At 41.5% G+C, this 23,899-nt stretch overlaps 2 protein-coding genes across 36 annotated transcripts in view; both read right to left on the reverse strand.

Annotated features, from left to right (window-relative positions):
- The window catches only part of LOC127374227 (protocadherin gamma-C5), a 145,348-nt gene that overhangs the window by 44,624 nt on the left and 76,825 nt on the right, over positions 1-23,899 (reverse strand). For 10 of the 35 annotated variants that reach the window (XM_051419324.1, XM_051419325.1, XM_051419330.1 and 7 more), the window contains one exon: positions 5,130-5,228. The exons of 2 other annotated variants lie outside the window; for them this stretch is intronic. In XM_051419324.1, the coding sequence (XP_051275284.1) occupies positions 5,130-5,228 (99 nt within the window). Of the gene's footprint in view, positions 1-778; positions 3,211-5,129; positions 5,229-11,885; positions 14,491-14,784; positions 14,938-20,797; positions 23,347-23,899 lie in introns of those variants that run through there. 23 more of the 35 variants (XM_051419341.1, XM_051419346.1, XM_051419343.1 and 20 more) reach the window with 9 other exon arrangements.
- LOC127374418 (protocadherin gamma-A2-like) lies at positions 14,944-19,090 on the reverse strand (the record flags this gene model as incomplete). Its single annotated transcript, XM_051419661.1, has 3 exons — positions 19,063-19,090; positions 18,876-18,906; positions 14,944-15,883 (listed from the first exon to the last, which is right to left on the reverse strand). Coding segments are annotated over exons 1-3 (999 nt in total), but the record flags the coding sequence as incomplete, so codon positions are not given.

Here is a 23,899-nt window from a genome sequence, read left to right on the forward strand (position 1 = left end):
GGGGGCAGGGACAAGATTGCTTTGTACAGTTCTGAATCCTATTGGTGCACAGCATCCACCTCCACCATCCAATGAGAGGGAAACGGATCGACACTCTTAAAGTCGCAGCATCTATTGTATTTTTTTCATCGTCACTTTAACCAAAGGCAATTATTTGAGACTAAGGGACATCAAATAATGTAAATGTAGCATTTCAGTATAAATTAAGTTTTTTTTAACCAAAAAGAAAGAAATAATTATTTTTTAAAAGATGATCAACAACAGAGGCAAAGCACACGCGCTTACACCCTTTGATCATAAGGCTATGAGCATCCCTGACTTCCACTCAGAGACGCTGTCCACTCTCGTGGTGCTGAACTGTTCAGAAATGGCTCTGGAAAATGTGCATGAGTGAGACTATATTGGTATATGACAGACAGACAGACAGACAGACAGACGATAGATAGATAGATAGATAGATAGATAGATAGATAGATAGATAGATAGATAGATAGATAGATAGATGATTGACTTTCATACGACTGAGTGTTTCCTCCGCTATATAAAAATTACTATGTTCATTTTTTTCTTTATTATTACGAATGGTTGTTTTCTGCTCACCTGCTGGCTCTCAAAGGTCCAGGTGCTGTCGGGTAAAGACGCATCCAGGACACTGATCACCTCCTTAAAGTCAGTGGTGCTGCTGGGTTTAATCAAAGTGAAATCACTGTACTCTGACATCGGAGACATACAGGACCTGAAGGACTGACTCTGAGACATCATGTCTCCCTCCCAGGACCTCAACGTACTTTATAGGTCCATCAGTATTGAGCTGAATCTGCAGGTTTCTGGGGTTCTTGTAATCATCACAGTCGGTCCGTCTCATGCAGCAACTACCGCTGCTTCTGCTGTTCCTCATGCATTTAACCGCTAAGATGAAAAAAGTCACCAGAGACAGCACGGACACCGAGGCCAAAGAGAGAATCAAATAAAGGGTGATTCTCCCAGTTTTCTTGCTGGGCTCGGCCGCTTTCTGTCGGAGGTCTAAGATGGGCTCATGGAGGCCGTCCTCCAACAGGATGGACACTGTGACGGTGGCGGACTGGACAGGTTCCCCGTCGTCCTTGACCTCTATAAGCAGCCTCTGGGAGGAGTCGTCCTGCTCGGACACAGCGCGTTTAGTCCTCACCTCCCCTGTGTACAGATTGACAGTGAACAGAGAGGCGTCTGTGGCCTCCGCCAGTTTGTAGGAGATCCAGGCGTTATGGCCCGAGTCAGCGTCCACGGCCGTCACCTTAGTAACCAGGTGACCCGCTTTAGCAGAGCGGGGCATCCTCTGATGAGAGAGGGAGCCCAGGGCGGCGGAGGAGGGGTAAATAACAGCGGGGGCATTGTCGTTCTGGTCCAGGATAAAAACATGGACAGTGGCGTTGCTGCTGAGAGACGGAGAGCCCTGGTCCTTTGCCTGAACCTGAATCTGAAACACCTTCAGTTTCTCATAGTCAAACGAGTGCATGCTGTAGATGCTGCCGTTATCTGAGTTAATGTAAACATAAGATGACACAGAAACGTCCTGCACTTTAGAGTCCAAGATGGAGTAGGAGATCTTTGCGTTGTCACCCGCATCAGGATCAGTTGCTGATAATGAGCACAAAATCTTCCCAGGAGGCTGGTTCTCTTTTACATAAATCACATAAGAAGGTTGGGAGAAAACTGGTGGGTTGTCATTTACATCTAACAGTTCAACGAGTATTATTTTTTCACTCGATAATGGGGGCTTTCCAGAATCAGTAGCAATTATCTTGACTCTATACTGGTCATTTTTCTCACGGTCAAGTGGCCCATTCGTGACTAAAGAGTAATGATTAGAGACTGACGGATTTAATTTGAAAGGGGATTTAGAAGACACCCTCAACGTAACTTTACCATTCTCACCTGAATCGGGATCTTTTGCACTTATTAATGCAATCACTGTTCCTATTGCAGAATCTTCTGGAACAGGTGTTGTCAAAGAAGTCACAATTATTTCAGGTATATTGTCGTTAATATCAAGTACTTTAATTTCGACGCTACAATGGCCATCCATCTCAGGATTACCTTTGTCTTTAGCAGTTATGTCAAATCTATGCAAGGAGTTCGTTTCATGGTCTAAATTGCTTTTGACAACAACAGCTCCAGTAGAAGGATCAATGTCAAATAAAGATAAAATCAAATCCGTAGTTTGCTCTGCGAAAAAATATTCAATTTCTCCATTTAATCCTTCGTCTGCATCTGTAGCTTTAACATGCAATATTTCAGTTCCAGGTGTTCCTTTTTCGCTGACATTAGCCTCATATATCTGTCTTTCAAATTGTGGCGCATTATCATTGATATCAAGTACTATAACTTTAATTTCAGATGTCCCTGAGCGCACCGGATCCCCACCATCTACAGCGGTGAGGATAAGATTGTGCACGGGCAGCTTTTCTCGATCAAGTGGTTTTTCGAGGACCAGTTCAGGGATTTTTCGTCCGTCCTTGTGATTTTTAACAGTTAATTTGAAATTGTCATTTTTGCTTATGAGGTAAGAGCGTACAGAATTGGTGCCTACATCGGGATCCTGTGCACTTTCTAAAGGAAATCGCGCGCCTGGATTTACCAGCTCTGCAATTTTCACCACTTTCTCTTTAGTAAGAAAACTAGGAGAATTATCGTTTGTATCCTGTATTTCAATTTCGACTCTATGCAGCTGTAGTGGGTTATCTATTACTAGTTCCAAAGGCAATAAGCATGACGGTCTTTGTCCACACAGTTCCTCCCGATCTATCCTATCAATCACCACCAGTTCTCCCTTCCCCAAGTCCATACTAAAATACTGCTTACCAGCATCCGAGGTTATCCGCAATTTACGTCGATACAGTTCAGATACAACCAAACCCAAATCTTTGGCTAGATTTCCTACCACAGAGCCCTGTTTCAGTTCCTCCGGGATGCTGTAGCGAGTCTGTCCGTCTATTGTACTCCACAATAGAAAGAAATGATGCCACCACAAAAACACCTGCCATGCAGGCAATTTGGTCCACATTATTCCTCGTTCCATAAATCCCATATATTTTCACTCCAATCCCAACTTCTTAACTGATTAGGTATAGATGGTCTATAATCCAAAGTAGATGCGTCCACATACATAACAGTGACATTCATGCTTTGTGTCTGCATATGCAGCCCTCTCCTCCCGTGCAGAACACTGTAATGCTTACGACGCTCAAGCTACACAGTGAGAGGGAGTAGATCTCTTTGTACAGCTCTGGATCTCATTGGTGGACAGAGTGTAGCTATTTCCACCAATCATGGCATTAGTAAACGTCTACAGACTAGTGACGTAAAGTGTGATGCATAGAGAAAATATCCGGGGTATTGTTGGTATGATAAGAAATATCCTTATACTACTAATTAAACAGTCTCCACATCAACTGCAACGATATTTAAATGTGTATTTGAGGACTATATGTGTATATATATATATATATATATATACACACACATATATCACTCATTGTGGATATATATTGGTAGATAATAGATTAGTTAGTATAGTGTCTTGTCAATAACTGCTCATTATATGATCATATAACACTTTGTGTGAATCCATCTACCCTCTTTCCTTTATACACCTGCATGTATGATGCATGCACATGCCTTTGTGGTTGACAAGGCTCTTCGTTGCCTTCCTGTGGCTAAAGAAAGCCAATGCAGCCTGCATACGTCATTACGTCTTTAAAGCTCTCAACAAGGCTCAGAGATATAATTATGTCAGCGGCCAACGTGAAATACCCGTATGGAGGTCTGTAGAGCAAATGAAAAGGGAGGGGGAGCGCAGATGGTGTGGGAAGGCGTTTACTTCCGTTTTGCTCCTCTCCCTCCCTCCCTATCTCTCTCTCTCTCTCTCTCTCTCTCTCTCTCTCTCTCTCTCTCACACACACACACACACACACACACACACACACACACACACACAGACACAGGATTATTTAACATTTTTGCACCACTTACCAATTATACATATTAACGACGACATTAGCCAGTTTTACACTTTCGTATTTAATAGATGATTGGTCACCATTAACAATCCAATCATTCTAAAACCCACGCACCATTATGCAATATCCCTCCGCTGGCAACAACCATTACACACATATCCAATATGACGTTAAAAACGCCTAAATTTCATGCTGCAAATGGTACATAAGATAATCAAGGATAACATTTGTAAAATAATATGAAAAATCTACTAAATAAGTGTTTGCAACAGTCATCTGCTCTAAATGGAGGTGGGCGACAGAGGGAGATGTAGAGAGTCATTGTGAAAGACAGCGAGGGGGAGGGGGAGAGGGCTGGAGCTGCTTTCAGCACCACAAGTGTGGACAGCGCCACACAGGCGGCCAACTGCCGCTGCTGCATGCTGCTGTGAGAGGCAGAGAGCTTCATAGACTCTCACTGAAGACAGGCAGGAAGAAAAACACAAACTCAGCCTTCTTTTCCTACTGAATGCAGGAATAAATAAACAGTGGAGCAGATCTGCCAGAATCATACCGAATTAACCCTTTAAGCGCCAAAGTCGCAAAATTGCGACAGGACGCGGTACTGAATCAAACAGCTGTTTTCTCCTAATAGAGTGTTATATGTCGTTTTTAGTTAAAAGAGTTGTACTGCAGTAAACACAGGACATGGAAATAAGGTGCATACAAAAGTAAAATAATAAGGTCAAAGTATTGTTCAAGTTTTTATACATATAAAATATTTTATTATGCTATGTTTATACTTTAATATTACATACTTTTGTATAACTTTATACTTGGCATTTTTCAGCAAGAAAAAGCAACATTCCAGTACAAAAGTACTACAAAGTACTGACGTTTCACAGACTAAAGTGGTTTCCTTTTTACCAAAGCTTACTGATATTTTATCTTTATTATTTTTTTATATATTAAATAATATAAAATAAGTTTAATCACCAAATTGCTGGTCTAAGTTTTTGTTAGTTTCCTCTGATATGTTAGAATACTGTGAGTTGGCTTATGATGTCCATAGAATATGATTGTATCACAGGTTTTTTTTCTGTTGTTGCTGTGTTGCACTTTTTTATGTATGTGTGGCTTTTTATCTTTTACCTGTGTCATGATGTGTTGCTGTTGTTGTTGTTGTTGTTGTTGTTGTTGTTGTTGTTGCTGTTGTTGTTGTTGTTGTTGTTGCAGCAGAAACAATTGCCCCTGGGGGACAAATACAGATCTTGAACCTGAACTTGACTGTATTTTAATACTTGAATGAATGTAATGTCTTGCTTTATGATGGAATATATAAAGTGGATGGTGGTCCAGAGCACTAAAATACAAGCCGAAATCCAAGATATAGTGCTGGACAGTATAATCAGTGGAACTCATTTCAGACATGAGTTACTTTACCAGCTGGTATTCCCGGTAATACTTTCCTTAAACCATATAAGCCTGTTAGTAGAGAGACCTGTTCGACTTGTTCAAATGTACTTTGGCGCCATTCACACTGTCACACAGGATCTGTTGTCAACAAAATGTCTATCCAGCAATGTCTGATTGAAGACATCATCAGTAGTAATACATGTTTTGTGAGGTATGTGAACAGAGGTGTCACAATCTGATTGACGGCTTGACTCAGTGTGAAATGTTTGGACACTTCTGTTACTACATGGTGATCTAGATCAGTGGTTCTCAATATGGGGTCAGGGGACCCCCAGTGGTCCTTGAGAGGGTTCCAGGAGGTCCCCAGAAAAATGGGAATTATTTTAATTTCACAATTTTTCCATTGGCCAAAAGTTAGCCCAATGAGAGAATGTATTAGAATGAATGAAGAGGTTTTATACTCTTCATTGTATATATATTGTAATCTATTCTACAGTGTAGACAGTTATATAATAACTAAATCTTATCAGATGGGGATCCCTGAGACTACATCTCATCAAATATGGGTACGTGGCCTGATGTGTATTAGTTTGGGGTCCTTGACACCAAAAAAGGTTGAGAACCACTGATTTAGAGATCTGTTATTCAGTTGTCAGTGCATCAGTAATCAGTGCTGTTTGTAGAATCATGAAAGTTTGTGCTGCTCTATATGTTTAATGGAATTGCTGTGAACAATATGCTGTAGATGAAAACTATTTCTTACCTTATTTGGTGAGTCAGGATTTAACAGGAGTCAGGGAAGAAACAGGAACAGCACCAGGCAAGAAGGGGGATACATGAAAGAGAAAAACAAGAGAGAAAGTATGTTAGTTAGACTGGTGGTCAGCATACAGAGTCTGGCTTTGGGAAGTTCAGCAACCAAAATACTTACCATGTGGCTCACAACATATGGGGTTGTGATTTTGTGTGGTGATTCACAGACAACGCACAAATACTATTAACGTTTATAAACATGGAAACAATTATGTGTTGTATGATCTATATCTGTGTCAGCCTTCAGTCAGTATAATAATAATATAATTCAGCACCCACCTGCACATACCATAACATACCATTATTGTTTGTATTCTTATAAAAATAGAACAATTAGAGCTGTATGTTCGAAAAAATACTGAACAAGAAATGGGCCATAACCTTAATTCATGAAAGAACCAAGTTGTCAATCAAGGTCACAGATCCAAACTCTCACAAAAAAATTAGGGAACACATATGAGTGTATTTGTGTGTGTGTGTGTATAAGTTAGTGAGTCAGAGAGAGAGAGAGACAGAGAGAGACAGAGGATGGAGTTTCAAGGAAATGTTGTTTTAGCATTGCTGTCCTTGTGAGAGGGATGATAATTATGATCAAACAAAAATAAATAATAAGAGATAATAAAATAAAAATATTGTTGAGATAGACAGAGGCAGTAGCTACCTCAGTGGATAGAGAAATGCACACTAGACAGTTCAGAGTTACAGGTCACCCTGACTTCTTAACCAAAAATATATTCATGATTTTGTTGTTGAATTGTTTTGGGTATGCTGGATTATGCTGTACAACAGAAACGGGGTACAAATATCAACTCTCCGTTCAAACAGAAACATATACAACACCACCAGTGTATGAATCACAACCAAAACACTGCACTGCTGCACAAAGCCACTACCCTCATAGCAACAGCAGGGGGCCTCGAGGCGATGCCCTGAGAGACATCCATGCCTTATTAATGAGGGTCTCTGTGACCCTGTGTATGACTGTCTTTGTGAGGGCAGATCTAAGCTTCTTAGACAAAGCACAGCAGCAACTGCGTTTTTATAAGGAAGTGAATTCTAGTTGAAATTACACACTGCAATGTAATATACCTTTTGTTTGTGCACATGAACACATTTTAAGTAAAGATCACAGTGTTATTCCAAAAGACACATACATCCAAAATAAACAGGTCAACCAGGAAAACAAGCAACAGGGAAAAAAGGAAAAAGACACCAAAAGGCTGCTGTTTCTCTTATATAATGGAAACAAAGAATTTAGAAAGAAATTGGTTACTGTAAGTCTGTATATTACTGAATACGCTCATCAGGACACAAAAACAACAGGGCAGCATTGAATAAAGCATCAAAAGCAGCCATGATCACCCTCCCCCTCCCCTTTCTCTATCATCAGCCTCCAAAGATCTGAGGATATTGCACCTATTTGCCCAAAACAGGGGTGTCTCCTGTCCTCCCAGAATCAACAAATGCACAGAGCTATCGCAGCTCAGAGGCTGCATCTGCTGCTGACCCCCTGTGGTTTAATGAAAAATGGTACAGTCCTGCCAGTGAGTCAGCTTGTTGCTATGGTAACACATCCCACCACCTTGCTCACATCCCACCCTGCTTCTTGTGAGCTGGCAATGGTGACCAAAAAAAAAATATCTTCAAAAACAACACAGAGAATACGTGAGAAGACGGAGGAAAGGAAGAGAAAAAAATCTCAGATATTTGCCCACTGATGACATGTTCAAACAAAGCACATGGTTATAGACTGCTGGGTTATAAATCATCTATTGATAAGTGGCTGAAAAGTGATACAAAGGAGAGATTTCTTCTTGTCATGAACATGGTGAGCTACACAGGGTTGAAATGACACCGTATGGCGTATAATGACTTTTTATAGACTGAACAAAATGTCCTACACTGAGCAATCTCCCTCTCCCTTTCTCTCAGTCTCTTTCTCTCTCTGCAGCAGAGTGGTGCAGCTGGAGAGGGGGAGGGGAGGGATGCAAAAAATACAACCAGGAGGAAAAAGGAAGACTGTTTGAAACCAAGAATGACTGGCTGAAGAGTGGCCATCTAGTTTTAGCTACAATTTGATACAGTGACAACTACAGTAATTGAGTATATGGCAATTAGCAAAAGGAATATATATTTTTAAATTATTATAATTGCTAAGTTAGGATAATAGCAAAGTGAATGTGATCCATGATCATTATATGAGAAATCATATAATATAACTACAATATCATAGTAATTATAATGCACTACATCTTTACTCCTGTTTGTCCGTGTGTGTTTGATTATGAGAATCAACACACATACATCATCCCCTACACTGATTCTGATCAAAATTTGAGGACCTTGACCTTTGAGTGTATATTTTAGCAAAGCCTATGTAGATATGTTACTGAATCTTTGTGTGCACAACTTTAGCATTGCCCTATATTACACTGTTCTAGGTAATCCCTGGTGTAATCCGTCCCAGAGAATCAGCCAGTGCAGAACTCCACACTTCCACCTCTGGGACAACCACACATCTTTTGTGTTTTCTTGTGACATGTTATCTGTCTGGTTTACCTGACTTCATGATAAGACGGTACAGTTAATTATGCATGTGCTTGCATGTATTCTCTTTAGCAACTTTCAAATAAACACTGTGCACAAATCAGTTTTTGTCCTGCCATCAATCTAGTGCACCTGAGGAACACAGTACAACTGAGATTAGCACCTTAGTAATAAATACATTTGCCATGTCTACATGTTTGACCAGGCACTCTGTTACATACACAATACAATATGTTCTTTACTAATAATGTCTCTATAGACTTATTTAAATGTCCTTCTAAAAGAAAATGTACTTTTCACCCTTCCACAGTCGAAGTCAGGGTCAGCTAAAGAATAGTTTTGTGTTCTTGACACTAAGCAGTGTGGATACTTGCTGGAGAGGAGCTTGAAGCTGAAGTTTAAAGATATTATCTAAGCGCTTCACCCTATCCTGTTCAAGTGTAAATGCTCCCTTTTGTATAAAGCAACAAAACTACAGCCCTAGAGGGACAGGCAACAGCGGCCATTATGCACTGGAGCTATGTTCATATTATCTTGATATCATGTTCAGTGTGTTAAAGTGTAGGGAATTAAGGTCTCTGATATCTCGGATATCTGGGATATCTTGTAAACAAAAATACAATGAGGGGTTATAGTACAAACAGTAACCACATCCCCAAACACACACAGTGCACAGTGTGTTGTTGAGCCCCACCGGCACACACATGGGCACACAGATGCTCACCAGACAGCTCGGCTAGGAAGGCAGGACACTTAAACAAGTGCTTGGGCCTGTGGGAACCAGGAGCTTCTGCACATGATTATAGTTTTGCGGTCAGTAACAAGTTTAGCAAACGGATGATTGGGGCTTTGTGTAGGATCTAAAATTAATGATGACAGCTTCAATGTAGGTTTCTTAATTGAGAGAAAGATAAAACAACAACACACTGAAGGGGTACAAAGTAAAACAGGCTGAACCATTTAGCTGCTTTGAAAAGACATTTCTGTGAGCTCTGACCCCTATGGAGACACAGGCCAAAAGAATTTATGGTACTCAGTAAAAACCAGCGCCACTAACAAACCTGAGAAAATAAGACATAATGGTTTAAACACAGTTGAAACAGGTAAAGCAGACACAGATGTGGGCGGATAATGATGACAGACTGCTTCCTGCGGATATGGGGGTTAACACAGTTAACCTAGGATTTTGCCTTGTAGTTTGTCAACTTCTAAACTTCTATTTCCACATGCACACACCTTGAACTTTATGTAAAGTTTACTGCTAAAACACACACATAATCCTCCAGAGTGACCAGACCAGGCACACTAGTTGATCTAATGCTGACCTAATGAGCAAACATAATTGCAGAAGGACTATCCTCAACCACATCATACAAGCATTTAGTCATGATTCATACATCAAGCTGGATCTTTAAATGAAGCTTTATGTGCTCTTTTATCTAGAGACATAATTTTCACTACAATTAAAATAGAAAAGATATTAAACACACTGAAGCCTTTATTTTCCACCCCACAAGCATCATTATAATAACAACAAGTTATTTGAGCCCAACTACACCACCACTTTTATAACACAACATGCAGCTTTCATATTCAACATATAATGTAAACCTTTACAGATGGAGATTCATACAGGAGGTAGACAATCTAGTCTTTTACTGTGTAACCCTTATTAGCAGCTTATATGATGCTCACTAAAATCATTATTTTACAGACTTTGTGGACAGCTAGATTATGATGCATTCTAGGTCAGTTTTCCTTTGTCATTAAATGTTTCCATTCAAGTACACATTCAGCCTCTGTCCTGATTTCTGACATCCCCTTGTTATATAACTAATAGAGATCTCTCTCTCTCTCTCTCTCTCTCTCTCTCTCTTTGTCACTCACTCACATTATCTTGTCTCCTATTCCTTGATATTTTATCAAGAAATATCTCACGCTGTGCCCTTTACCTGACAAAAGTGTTTCACATGTATATCTTCCCTGAGCCTCCTTTCTGAACACACAAAGAGGGCTGCACATCAAAATGGCTGCCGTGCATCACTAACACCAATGCTGCACAGGGATGGTGGATACTGTGCCGGTTTACCACGTGCCTCTTCCCCTCCCCCGCTGCCTCTCTCTTCCTCTCATCACACTGCTTTTCTCCCTCCTTCTCAATCTCCCCAGCACCAGAAGTGACTCCTTCCTTTTCTCTTCCACACATCTTAATCAATATTATTGTGTCATTCTCTGCATTTTTTAGTGATTTGCATCACTCTCTTTTGTTATAGTTTGCCTGCATCCATCCCTGCTCCCTTTTTCTCTGTGTGTAGCTCTGTGCCTATGGCTGCACCATGTTAAGAAGGGAACTAGGTCACTGAAAAGTAGTGCATTGCGTGGTTGTCTGTCCCTATGTGGGAGCGATCTGTAAAAGGGATGAAGCCTAGAATGTTTTTCTTTCATTGAATCTTCTGTATTGTTCTCTCACACATACAGTATTATAAGGCAGCCTGTCAAAGTGGAAAGGGATCTTAATATACGTTTACTTGGTTTGTCTGCACATAACATCATTATTCAATCTAAGATGTTGAAAAACTGTGATAAATAAACCAATATGAATGAATGAATATCAAAGAAGGGAATTAAGGTGAAAAATGCAGCAAAAAATATGCTAATAAAGCAAGGAGAATGTAAGGTTACCTTACAAAAACAAATAAAAGCACAGAGGCAGATAGAGATATAGCCTTTGTAAAAACAACAAGATATGCAACAGCAACAAGAGCCATATCTAAATTATGTTTTGGTTAAAGTTTGGCTAGTAGTATTAGTAAGGTAAGGGGCATTAAGCGGGGTACATAGTGACAGATAAACAGATGGTCCATATAGTATCAAATGCCAATTTTCCCACTATCCCTAACACAATGTTTAATTCTCATAACCAAACAGAAGATGCAAAAAGACTAAATGACTAATTATGGCACAGTATGATACTGAATACACATTTACTTAAAATAATGTATTGTTGGTATAATATCAGAACTATCCAAATAATGAGTACCTGTTCTGAAGTACTGATAAAAAGAAAACACACAAAACAAACCAACGACATGGGAACAAATTTTAAGGAAGCAAAGAAGAGTCTGATCTCACCTCTGTGAGTATATTCTCTGACTCTGTTTTATGTCTTGGCACTGTCCTGGTGGCACTGTGGTCAACACTCAGAGTGCTCTGACTGAAGGGTCGCGAGCACTTCATATCACTCTTCCGGGAGTCAGTGGTTCCGTACACCTCATAACTGAACGCCGGCTTCAACGTACCAGTAGCTCCTACGTCTGCGTAAAGGGGCGGGTAATACGGAATGACAGGAAGATTTCCACCAGCTTTGTAAAACAGACGCTCGCGTCTCCATCTGTAGATTTTCACTGATATAATAACCACTAAACACGTGATGAAGAGGAAGGAAACTACAGCCAAAGCCAACACTAAGTAAAACGTCAGGTTGTCATTGTACTCCTTGTCGTGTGTAAAGTCAGTGAACTCCGACAGCACTTCAGGGAAGCTGTCCGCCACCGCCACGTTAACAATGACTGTAGCTGAACGAGAGGGCTGCCCGTTGTCCTCCACTATAACAGTCAGTCTTTGTTTCACAGCATCTTTATCAGTGACTTGGCGGATAGTTCTTATTTCTCCATTCTGTAAGCCCACTTCAAACAGCGCCCTGTCTGTGGCTTTCTGCAGTTTATAGGAGAGCCAGGCATTCTGTCCAGAGTCCACATCAACAGCCACCACTTTAGTGACCAGATAGCCCACATCTGCTGAACGAGGCACCATCTCAGCCACCAGAGAGCCACCAGTCTGGACTGGGTACAGAACCTGAGGAGGGTTGTCGTTCTGGTCCTGGATCATTATTTTCACACTCACATTGCTACTGAGTGGAGGGGAGCCTCCATCCTGAGCTTTGACGCGAATATGGAACTCTTTTGTTTGCTCATAGTCGAAGGAACGCACAGCAAGTATCTCTCCACTCTCTGCATTCACTGAAAAAAAAGCTGAGGCTGACATCCCATTCAGCTGGCTATCTTCGAGGAAATAGGAAATGCGCGCATTGTTCCCAGAATCTTTATCATTGGCTTTGAGAGAGATGATTGACATGCCAGGTGAATTATTTTCAGCGATGAAAGCTGTCAAAAATGGTTGTGGGAACATTGGGGCGTGGTCGTTTACGTCCGATATTCTTAAATGAATGGTCTTGTTTGTAGAATAAGGAGGGGAACCCTCGTCCATTGTTGTTATTGTTATATTATATTCCGGCATTGTTTCACGGTCCAAAACATCATCAGACATCAGGCTATAAAAATTTGTCGATGATGACTTGATTTTGAAAGGTAAATCTGGGCTAATAAAACACCTAACATGGCCATTTTTGCCTGAGTCCAAGTCTTTGATATTGAGCATTGCTATAACAGTATCCGGAGCCGAATCCTCTGGTATGGGATTGGAGAGCGAAATTATGCTTATGACAGGGGCATTATCATTTAGGTCTGTCACCTCAATTAGCACTTTACTTGTGTCTGCCAACCCTCCTTTGTCTGTAGCTTCAATGTCTATTTCATAATGTTTCGCTTTCTCGTAATCTAACACACCAATCACGGTCATTTCTCCGGTGTGAGGATCCATATTGAACAGGGATGATGCACTATCAGTGTGCTGGGAGAACGAATACACTACCTCTTCATTTGCTCCTTTATCATTATCAGTGGCACTGACTGTTAAAATAACAGTCCCCCTAGACGCGTTTTCAGGAACTGTTATTCTGTAAACGGACTGACTGAATACTGGTGCATTGTCATTTGCATCCAGAACAACGACATTTATTTTGACAGAACCTGATTTCTGTGGATTACCGCCGTCAAATGCTGTCAGAGTTAATTTATGCTCTTCTTGCGTTTCTCTGTCGAGCGACGTGTGAAGAACCATTTCAATATATTTTGTTCCATCAGACCGAGAAACAACATTCAATTTGAAATTATCAGTAGGGTTCAGTTTGTATGTTTGAATGGTGTTATGTGCTACATCGGGGTCTCTGGCACTCTCAAGCGAATAGCGAGCCCCTTGTGAGGCAGATTCACTAACCTGGAAACTGTATTCCTTCTTCGAAAAAAACGGCGCATTATCATTTATATCTGTAATCTCTACATCAATTCGATGTAACTCCATTGGATTTTCCAGGATGATTTGGAAATGAAGAGAGCAGGGAGAAACTTGCTTGCACAACTCTTCCCTGTCTATCCTTTTAGCCACTACCAAAGTTCCTTTTTCTGCATTCAGACCAATGTACTCACTGCCGTCCTCGGTAAATATCCTAGCCCGACCAGATTTCAGCCGCTTAACATCCAAGCCTAGGTCCTGAATGATATTCCCGACAACCGAGCCTGTCGCCATCTCCTCGGGTATAGAATAACGGACCTGTCCGAGAGCCATTTCTGTGACACAGATGCAGAGAAGCAGCGGCAACCATGAGGATTTTTTTCCTGCCGCACAACAAAGAACACCCGTCATGACGAGAGCCTTTGTTAATCCGAATGAAAAACAAACCACTGTGTCAAAATCCGATAAAATATTTTATAGTGAGCTCACTGCAGAGTGCTGGGCGGCTGGTTCTGTCAGGCTGTAGTTCCGGATAAAACAGAGCTCTAATAACGCCTCAGATAGACGAGGGAGGACTTCACACACTATCCTCACATTAACCAACAGCGGCACTTAGGGACAAAAAAGGGAACTGGAGAAATAGCTATATAAATACGGTCTGAGATCTTATTACCTAAAAAAACAAACAGATAGATAGATAGATAGATAGATAGATAGATAGATAGATAGATAGATAGATAGATAGATGTATCTGTCACACAAAATAACGTGCATGTATAAATGCACCATGTTGCTCTCCAAGGTGCTGAAAAAGAAGAGACCAAAATAATCTACTAACATGCTGGCGGATTTGATTGACAAGTAGTAAGGGATGGCATGTGAAATGCAACACCTTTCTAACCTCTAGAGGAGAGTCTGGTTCATCCAGGATGCTCTTTTCACTCTGTATCCGCTGCATCGTCCCTGTAGAACTGGGGTCCATTATCAGCACGTTCTGACTACCAGCTCTGCCGAACTTACAGTCACTCTTTCTGGAGTCAGTCGTCCTGCACACCTCGTAATTGTACACGTGTTGGAGGGTCCCTGTCCCCAAAGTGTCTGAGTAACGTGGAGGATAATATGGAATCACAGGGAGATTGGAGTGATACAGGACGCGAGACTGTCTCCATCTGTAGATTTTCACTGATATAATAACCACTAAACACGTGATGAAGAGGAAGGAAACTACAGCCAAAGCCAACACTAAGTAAAAAGTCAAGTTGTCATTGTACTCCTTGTCGTGGGTAAAGTCAGTGAACTCCGACAGCACTTCAGGGAAGCTGTCCGCCACCGCCACGTTAACAATGACTGTAGCTGAACGAGAGGGCTGCCCGTTGTCCTCCACTATAACAGTCAGTCTTTGTTTCACAGCATCTTTATCAGTGACTTGGCGGATAGTTCTTATTTCTCCATTCTGTAAGCCCACTTCAAACAGCGCCCTGTCTGTGGCTTTCTGCAGTTTATAGGAGAGCCAGGCATTCTGTCCAGAGTCCACATCAACAGCCACCACTTTAGTGACCAGATAGCCCACATCTGCTGAACGAGGCACCATCTCAGCCACCAGAGAGCCACCAGTCTGGACTGGGTACAGAACCTGAGGAGGGTTGTCGTTCTGATCTTGGATCATTATTTTCACACTCACATTGCTACTGAGTGGAGGGGAGCCTCCATCCTGAGCTTTGACACGGAACTGGAAATCTTTGATCTGCTCGTAGTCAAAAGAGCGCACTGCATGGATGACTCCACTATCAGCACTAACGGACACATATGAGGAGACTGGCACTCCGTTAACAGAGGAGTCCTCCAGTATGTAAGAAACACGGGCATTCTGGTTCCAGTCAGCGTCTCTGGCTTTCACTGTGAATATAGAGAGACCTGGTGTGTTGTTTTCTACAATGTAGGCCTCATATGAGCTCCTCTCAAAAACAGGCGTGTTATCATTCACATCAGAGATCTGTAAGGTGAGAGTGACGCTGCTGGAGAGGGAGGGGACTCCCTCATCAGAGCAGGTCACTGTGATATTATACTGAGAGGCTGTCTCCCTGTCTAAACCACTGTCTGTCATTAAACTATAGAAATTGTTGGTTGTAGACTTCATCACAAAAGGAATATTATTATTTATAGTGCACTGGACCTTGCCGTTTTCCCCCGAGTCTGCGTCCTCAATATTTATCATTGTCACAACAGTGCCTGGTTTGGCATCTTCTGATATCACATTTGATTTGGACATTATATGGATATCGGGTTTATTGTCATTCATGTCAATGACGTCTATCATCAATTTACATGAGTCAACTAGTCCTCCGTCATCACTTGCACGAATGTTTATTTGAAATGTCCGAGCTTTTTCATAGTCAACATTTCCTTTCAGCCGAATTTCACCACTTTCATCATTTACTTCAAATAACCCACGGGCATTATCTAGTACACTTGAAATTGAATAAGTTATTCTGCCATTAGATCCATGATCTTCATCTGTTGCAGTCACTGTCGCTACAACTGTTCCTACTGGGGCATTTTCGTTTATAGAGGCTTTATATATAGGTTGGGTAAAAACAGGCGCATTGTCATTCACGTCTAAAACAGTGATTAGAATCTGCATTGTTCCTGTCATCTGCGGCTCTCCTCCATCCACCGCCGTGAGAATTAAAGAAAGGTGTTCATTTTTTTCTCTGTCGAGAGGTTTCTCTAACACCATTTCGACGTTTTTCGTTCCATCTGCTTGATCATGTAACTTAACAACAAAATTATCTGTCGGTTCAAGTTTATATGTTTGCAAGCCATTTGAGCCTACATCGGGATCGACTGCCCGATCTAATATGAATTTAGCCCCACTAACAGCGGATTCACTGATTTTAAAAATCACGTTATTCTTTTCGAAGGATGGAGGGTTATCGTTAACATCTGTGATTTCAATAGTTACACTATAAAATTCCATCGGATTCTCTAATATAATCTGAAAATGCAAAGCGCAAGGCGTCGTTTGTCCACAGAGATCCTCTCTGTTTATCCTGTTTTTGATGAGGAGGACTCCTCTTTCGTTATTTAGCTCAATATATTCGTCACTGTCTCGTGTAAAAATGCGAGCTTTTCCCGATTTTAGTCTTTTCACATCTAAGCCAAAATCCCTTGCCATATTGCCCACAAGAGAACCTCTCGGCATTTCCTCGGGAATGGAGTAGCTGACCTGTCCGAGCACCGAGCTGAGAGAGAGGACCGAGAAAAACAGCAGTACTTGCCCTCTCATTGTTCTGTCCGACGTCTTCCCAGTGTAAACCCAAGTATAGCTTTTGGATATTTGCCCTCAGATTTTTGTCAGTCAACGACGGGTTTTAAAGTGTACTTCCCAAATGCAAAAAAAAGATTTCCTGTTCTGAGTGTCTGGTATATTCCGGACGGTGTGCTTCGGTCTCTTTCTCTCTCTAAAATAAAGACATGATGGGAGGTACAGTGAGTCTGCGGTAAATCTAATACAGACTGGCCAACAGCGGCACGCTGAGTTCAACAAGTAAAATTGCATGTGAAATGTGAAAAAACTGATTGATATGCCTAGGTTAAGGTTCAAAAACAGAAAATGAAACCCCATCTTCAGTGAGTGCAGGGGCATTGTTTAATATCACAATTTATTGATAAATAAAATGGAGCCAAAATGGAGGACATGAGGATATGTTTGAAAAAAGAATGATAGAATAGAATATCCAATTTAAAGAGACAATGATAATATAACTGGATTTAAGTGTAAAAGACGTGGCTTTCAATATGTAATCACGTCGCTCTCCAAGGTGCTGAAAAGAGGAGGAAAGTGATTTAATGCTTGACTTCAACGTAGGAACAAATAGCTAGCAAATTCTAACCTCTAGAGGAGAGTCTGGTTCATCCAGGATGCTCTTTTCACTCTGTATCCGCTGCATCGTCCCTGTAGAACTGGGGTCCATTATCAGCACGTTCTGACTACCAGCTCTGCCGAACTTACAGTCACTCTTTCTGGAGTCAGTCGTCCTGCACACCTCGTAATTGTACACGTGTTGGAGAGTCCCTGTCCCCAAAGTGTCTGAGTAACGTGGAGGATAATATGGAATCACAGGGAGATTGGAGTGATAAAGGACGCGAGACTGTCTCCATCTGTAGATTTTCACTGATATAATAACCACTAAACACGTGATGAAGAGGAAGGAAACTACAGCCAAAGCCAACACTAAGTAAAAAGTCAGGTTGTCATTGTACTCCTTGTCGTGTGTAAAGTCAGTGAACTCCGACAGAACTTCAGGGAAGCTGTCCGCCACCGCCACGTTAACAATGACTGTAGCTGAACGAGAGGGCTGCCCGTTGTCCTCCACTATGACAGTCAGTCTTTGTTTCACAGCATCTTTATCAGTGACTTGGCGGATAGTTCTTATTTCTCCATTCTGTAAGCCCACTTCAAACAGCGCCCTGTCTGTGGCTTTCTGTAGTTTATAGGAGAGCCAGGCATTCTGTCCAGAGTCCACATCAACAGCCACCACTTTAGTGACCAGATAGCCCACATCTGCTGAACGAGGCACCATCTCAGCCACCAGAGAGCCACCAGTCTGGACTGGGTACAGAACCTGAGGAGGGTTGTCGTTCTGGTCCTGAATCATTATTTTCACACTCACATTGCTACTGAGTGGAGGGGAGCCTCCATCCTGAGCTTTGACGCGGAACTGGAAATCTTTGATCTGCTCGTAGTCAAAAGAGCGCACTGCATGGATGACTCCACTATCAGCACTAACGGACACATATGAGGAGACTGGCACTCCGTTAACAGAGGAGTCCTCCAGTATGTAAGAAACACGGGCATTCTGGTTCCAGTCAGCGTCTCTGGCTTTTACTGTGAATATAGAGAGACCTGGTGTGTTGTTTTCTACAATGTAGGCCTCATATGAGCTCCTCTCAAAGACAGGCGCGTTATCATTCACGTCAGAGATCTGTAAGGTAAGAGTGACGCTGCTGGAGAGGGAGGGTACTCCCTCATCAGAGCAGGTCACTGTGATGTTATACTCAGAGGCTCTCTCTCTGTCTAAATCACTGTCTGTCACTAAACTATAGAAATTATTTGATGTCGATTTTAAAACGAAAGGAATATTTTCATTTATAAAACACTGAACTCTCCCATTGTCGCCTGAGTCTGGGTCTTGGATGTTAATCATCGTAACGACTGTGTTGGGGTTTGCACTCTCTGATATAATAGCTGATTTAGACATGATTTTAATAGTTGGTTCATTGTCATTTATATCGACTACATCGACAATCACTTTACAGGAATCAGTTAATCCTCCGTTATCTCTTGCGCGTACATTAATCTGAAAATTTCTTTTCTTTTCATAATCCAAACGTCCAATCAACCTAACCTCACCATTTTCCTCATTTATTTCAAACATATGTCTGACATCATCTAAAGTATTGGTGATTGAATACGTTATTTTACCATTTAATCCATGATCAGCGTCTGTCGCACTGACCGTAGTCACGATAGTGCCTTTTGCAGCATTTTCAGCGACAGTGCCTTTGTATATCGGCTGAGTAAAAACAGGTGCATTGTCATTCGCATCTAACACTGTGATGAGAATCTGCATTGTTCCTGACATCTGTGGCTCTCCTCCATCTAAAGCTGTCAACGCCAAAGAAATTAGCTCATGTTTCTCTCTGTCCAGAGACTTTTGTAACACCATTTCCACATTCTTTGTACCATCGGCTTGGGTGTGAAGTTTAAGTAAAAAATTATCACTTGGCTTAAGTAGGTAGCTTTGGAGAGTGTTGGTACCTACATCCAAATCTACAGCTCTTTCCAAGTCAAATTTTGCCCCAACAACAGCAGACTCGCTTATTATGAATTTAATTTCGTTTTTTTCAAAGGTTGGTGCATTATCGTTGATGTCTGTAATCTCAACTGTTACGCTGTAAAACTCCATAGGATTCTCTAACACAATCTGAAAATGTACAGCACACGGTGTTGTATCACCGCACAACGCCTCTCTGTCTATTCTTTCTTTGATAAGGAGGACTCCTCTTTCGCTGTTCAGCTCGATGTATTCTCTGCTATCGCCAGAATAAACACGAGCGTTACCCAGCTTCAGTCGTTTAATGTCTAAACCCAAATCCTGAGCTATATTACCAACCAAAGAGCCTTTCGCCATTTCCTCCGGAATAGAGTAGCTGACCTGTCCGAATACTGAGCTCATAGAGACGATCGAAATAAACAACAGTACTTGCCGTCTCATGGTTTCAAATAATATCGACACAAAAACAGAGCAACCTCGTAAAATCCGTCAGAAGATGGAGAGTCATTCAAACAAAATATGAAGAAAAAAATAGTCCTCAAAATGTTCACCAAAAGAATGACCGTCGTGCTTTGTCATGTATTCTGGTCCCTTTACCGAAGACAATGCGGTCTACGCCAGCCCTTTCTCTCTAATACATCGAAATGAAGAGGCGGTACTGCTGTAAATATATAACTGCAACAGACTAGGCAACAGCGGCCCATTGAGTTCAGACAGCAAAAGTGCAGAAACGTGTCATGTGAGGGGAAAGGTAGATATGGTGAAAAATGACGTATAACGGTTAGAATTAAATTGTAATACAATGTATTCCTAGTTAAATTTTAATTATAATATTATCTAAATGTTTAAGACATATTTGCAAAGATCTGAAGAACATTCAAAGTTTGGATGTGAACACTGGCCATTTTCTATCTATCACACAAAATAACGTGCACGTATAAAGGCTCCATGTTGCTCTCCAAGGTGCTGAAAAAGAAGAGACCAAAATAAACTACCAACATGCTGGCGGATTTGATTAAAGCCATTGGTAATAACAAGTAGAAAGGGAGGGCGTGTGAAATGCAACACCTTTCTAACCTCTAGAGGAGAGTCTGGTTCGTCCAGGATGCTCTTTTCACTCTGTATCCGCTGCATCGTCCCTGTAGAACTGGGGTCCATTATCAGCACGTTCTGACTACCAGCTCTGCCGAACTTACAGTCACTCTTTCTGGAGTCAGTCGTCCTGCACACCTCGTAATTGTACACGTGTTGGAGAGTCCCTGTCCCCAAAGTGTCTGAGTAACGTGGAGGATAATATGGAATCACAGGGAGATTGGAGTGATACAGGACGCGAGACTGTCTCCATCTGTAGATTTTCACTGATATAATAACCACTAAACACGTGATGAAGAGGAAGGAAACTACAGCCAAAGCCAACACTAAGTAAAAAGTCAGGTTGTCATTGTACTCCTTGTCGTGTGTAAAGTCAGTGAACTCCGACAGCACTTCAGGGAAGCTGTCCGCCACCGCCACGTTAACAATGACTGTAGCTGAACGAGAGGGCTGCCCGTTGTCCTCCACTATAACAGTCAGTCTTTGTTTCACAGCATCTTTATCAGTGACTTGGCGGATAGTTCTTATTTCTCCATTCTGTAAGCCCACTTCAAACAGCGCCCTGTCTGTGGCTTTCTGCAGTTTATAGGAGAGCCAGGCATTCTGTCCAGAGTCCACATCAACAGCCACCACTTTAGTGACCAGATAGCCCACATCTGCTGAACGAGGCACCATCTCAGCCACCAGAGAGCCACCAGTCTGGACTGGGTACAGAACCTGAGGAGGGTTGTCGTTCTGGTCCTGGATCATTATTTTCACACTCACATTGCTACTGAGTGGAGGGGAGCCTCCATCCTGAGCTTTGACGCGGAACTGGAAATCTTTGATCTGCTCGTAGTCAAAAGAGCGCACTGCATGGATGACTCCACTATCAGCACTAACGGACACATATGAGGAGACTGGCACTCCGTTAACAGAGGAGTCCTCCAGTATGTAAGAAACACGGGCATTCTGGTTCCAGTCAGCGTCTCTGGCTTTCACTGTGAATATAGAGAGACCTGGTGTGTTGTTTTCTACAATGTAGGCCTCATATGGGCTCCTCTCAAAAACAGGCGCGTTATCATTCACATCAGAGATCTGTAAGGTGAGAGTGACGCTGCTGGAGAGGGAGGGTACTCCCTCATCAGAGCAGGTCACTGTGATATTATACTCAGAGGCTCTCTCTCTGTCTAAATCACTGTCTGTCACTAAGCTATAGAAATTATTTGATGTCGATTTTAAAACGAAAGGAATATTTTCATTTATAAAACACTGAACTTTCCCATTGTCGCCTGAGTCTGGGTCTTGGATATTAATCATTGTAACGACTGTGTTGGGGTTTGCACTCTCTGATATAATAGCTGATTTAGACATGATTTTAATAGTTGGTTCATTGTCATTTATATCGACTACATCGACAATCACTTTACAGGAATCAGTTAATCCTCCGTTATCCATTGCGCGTACATTGATCTGAAAATTTCTTTTCTTTTCATAATCCAAACGTCCAATCAACCTAACCTCACCATTTTCCTCATTTATTTCAAACATATGTCTGACATCATCTAAAGTATTGGTGATTGAATACGTTATTTTACCATTTAATCCATGATCAGCGTCTGTCGCACTGACCGTAGTCACGATAGTGCCTTTTGCAGCATTTTCAGCGACAGTGCCTTTGTATATCGGCTGAGTAAAAACAGGTGCATTGTCATTCGCATCTAAAACTGTGATGAGAATCTGCATTGTTCCTGACATCTGTGGTTCTCCTCCATCTAAAGCTGTCAACGCCAAAGAAATTAGCTCATGTTTCTCTCTGTCCAGAGACTTTTGTAACACCATTTCCACATTCTTTGTACCATCGGCTTGGGTGTGAAGTTTAAGTAAAAAATTATCACTTGGCTTAAGTAGGTAGCTTTGGAGAGTGTTAGTACCTACATCCAAATCTACAGCTCTTTCTAGAACAAATTTTGCCCCAACAACAGCAGACTCGCTAATTATGAATTTAATTTCGTTTTTTTCAAAGGTTGGTGCATTATCGTTGATGTCTGTAATCTCAACTGTTACGCTGTAAAACTCCATAGGATTCTCTAACACAATCTGAAAATGTACAGCACACGGTGTTGTATCACCGCACAACGCTTCTCTGTCTATTCTTTCTTTGATAAGGAGGACTCCTCTTTCGCTGTTCAGCTCGATGTATTCTCTGCTATCGCCAGAATAAACACGAGCGTTACCAAACTTCAATCGTTTAATGTCTAAACCCAAATCCTGAGCTATATTACCAACCAAAGAGCCTTTCGCCATTTCCTCCGGAATAGAGTAGCTGACCTGTCCGAATACTGAGCTCATAGAGACGATCGAAATAAACAACAGTACTTGCCGTCTCATGGTTTGAAATAATATCGACACAAAAACAGAGCAACCTCGTAAAATCCGTCAGAAGATGGAGAGTCATTCAAACAAAATATGAAGAAAAAAAATAGTCCTCAAAATGTTCACCAAAAGAATGACCGTCGTGCTTTGTCATGTATTCTGGTCCCTTTACCGGAGACAATGCGGTCTACGCCAGCCCTTTCTCTCTAATACATCGAAATGAAGAGGCGGTACTGCTGTAAATATATAACTGCAACAGACTAGGCAACAGCGGCCCATTGAGTTCAGACAGCAAAAGTGCAGAAACGTGTCATGTGAGGGGAAAGGTAGATATGGTGAAAAATGACGTATAACGGTTAAAATTAAATTGTAATACAATGTATTCCTAGTTAAATTTTAATTATAATATTATCTAAATGTGTAAGACATATTTCAAAAGATCTGAAGAACATTCAAAGTTTGGATGTGAACACTGGCCATTTTCTATCTATCACACAAAATGACGTGAATGTATAAATGCTCCATGTTGCTCTCCAAGGTGCTGAAAAAGAAGAGACCAAAATACCAACATGCTGGCGGTTTTGATGAAAACCATTTGTAATAACAAGTAGTAAGGGAGGGCGTGTGAAATGCAACACCTTTCTAACCTCTAAAGGAGAGTCTGGTTCGTCCAGGATGCTCTTTTCACTCTGTATCCGCTGCATCGTCCCTGTAGAACTGGGGTCCATTATC

This window comes from Dicentrarchus labrax, unplaced genomic scaffold (assembly GCF_905237075.1).
Source record: "Dicentrarchus labrax unplaced genomic scaffold, dlabrax2021, whole genome shotgun sequence".
NCBI lineage: Eukaryota > Metazoa > Chordata > Actinopteri > Moronidae > Dicentrarchus > Dicentrarchus labrax.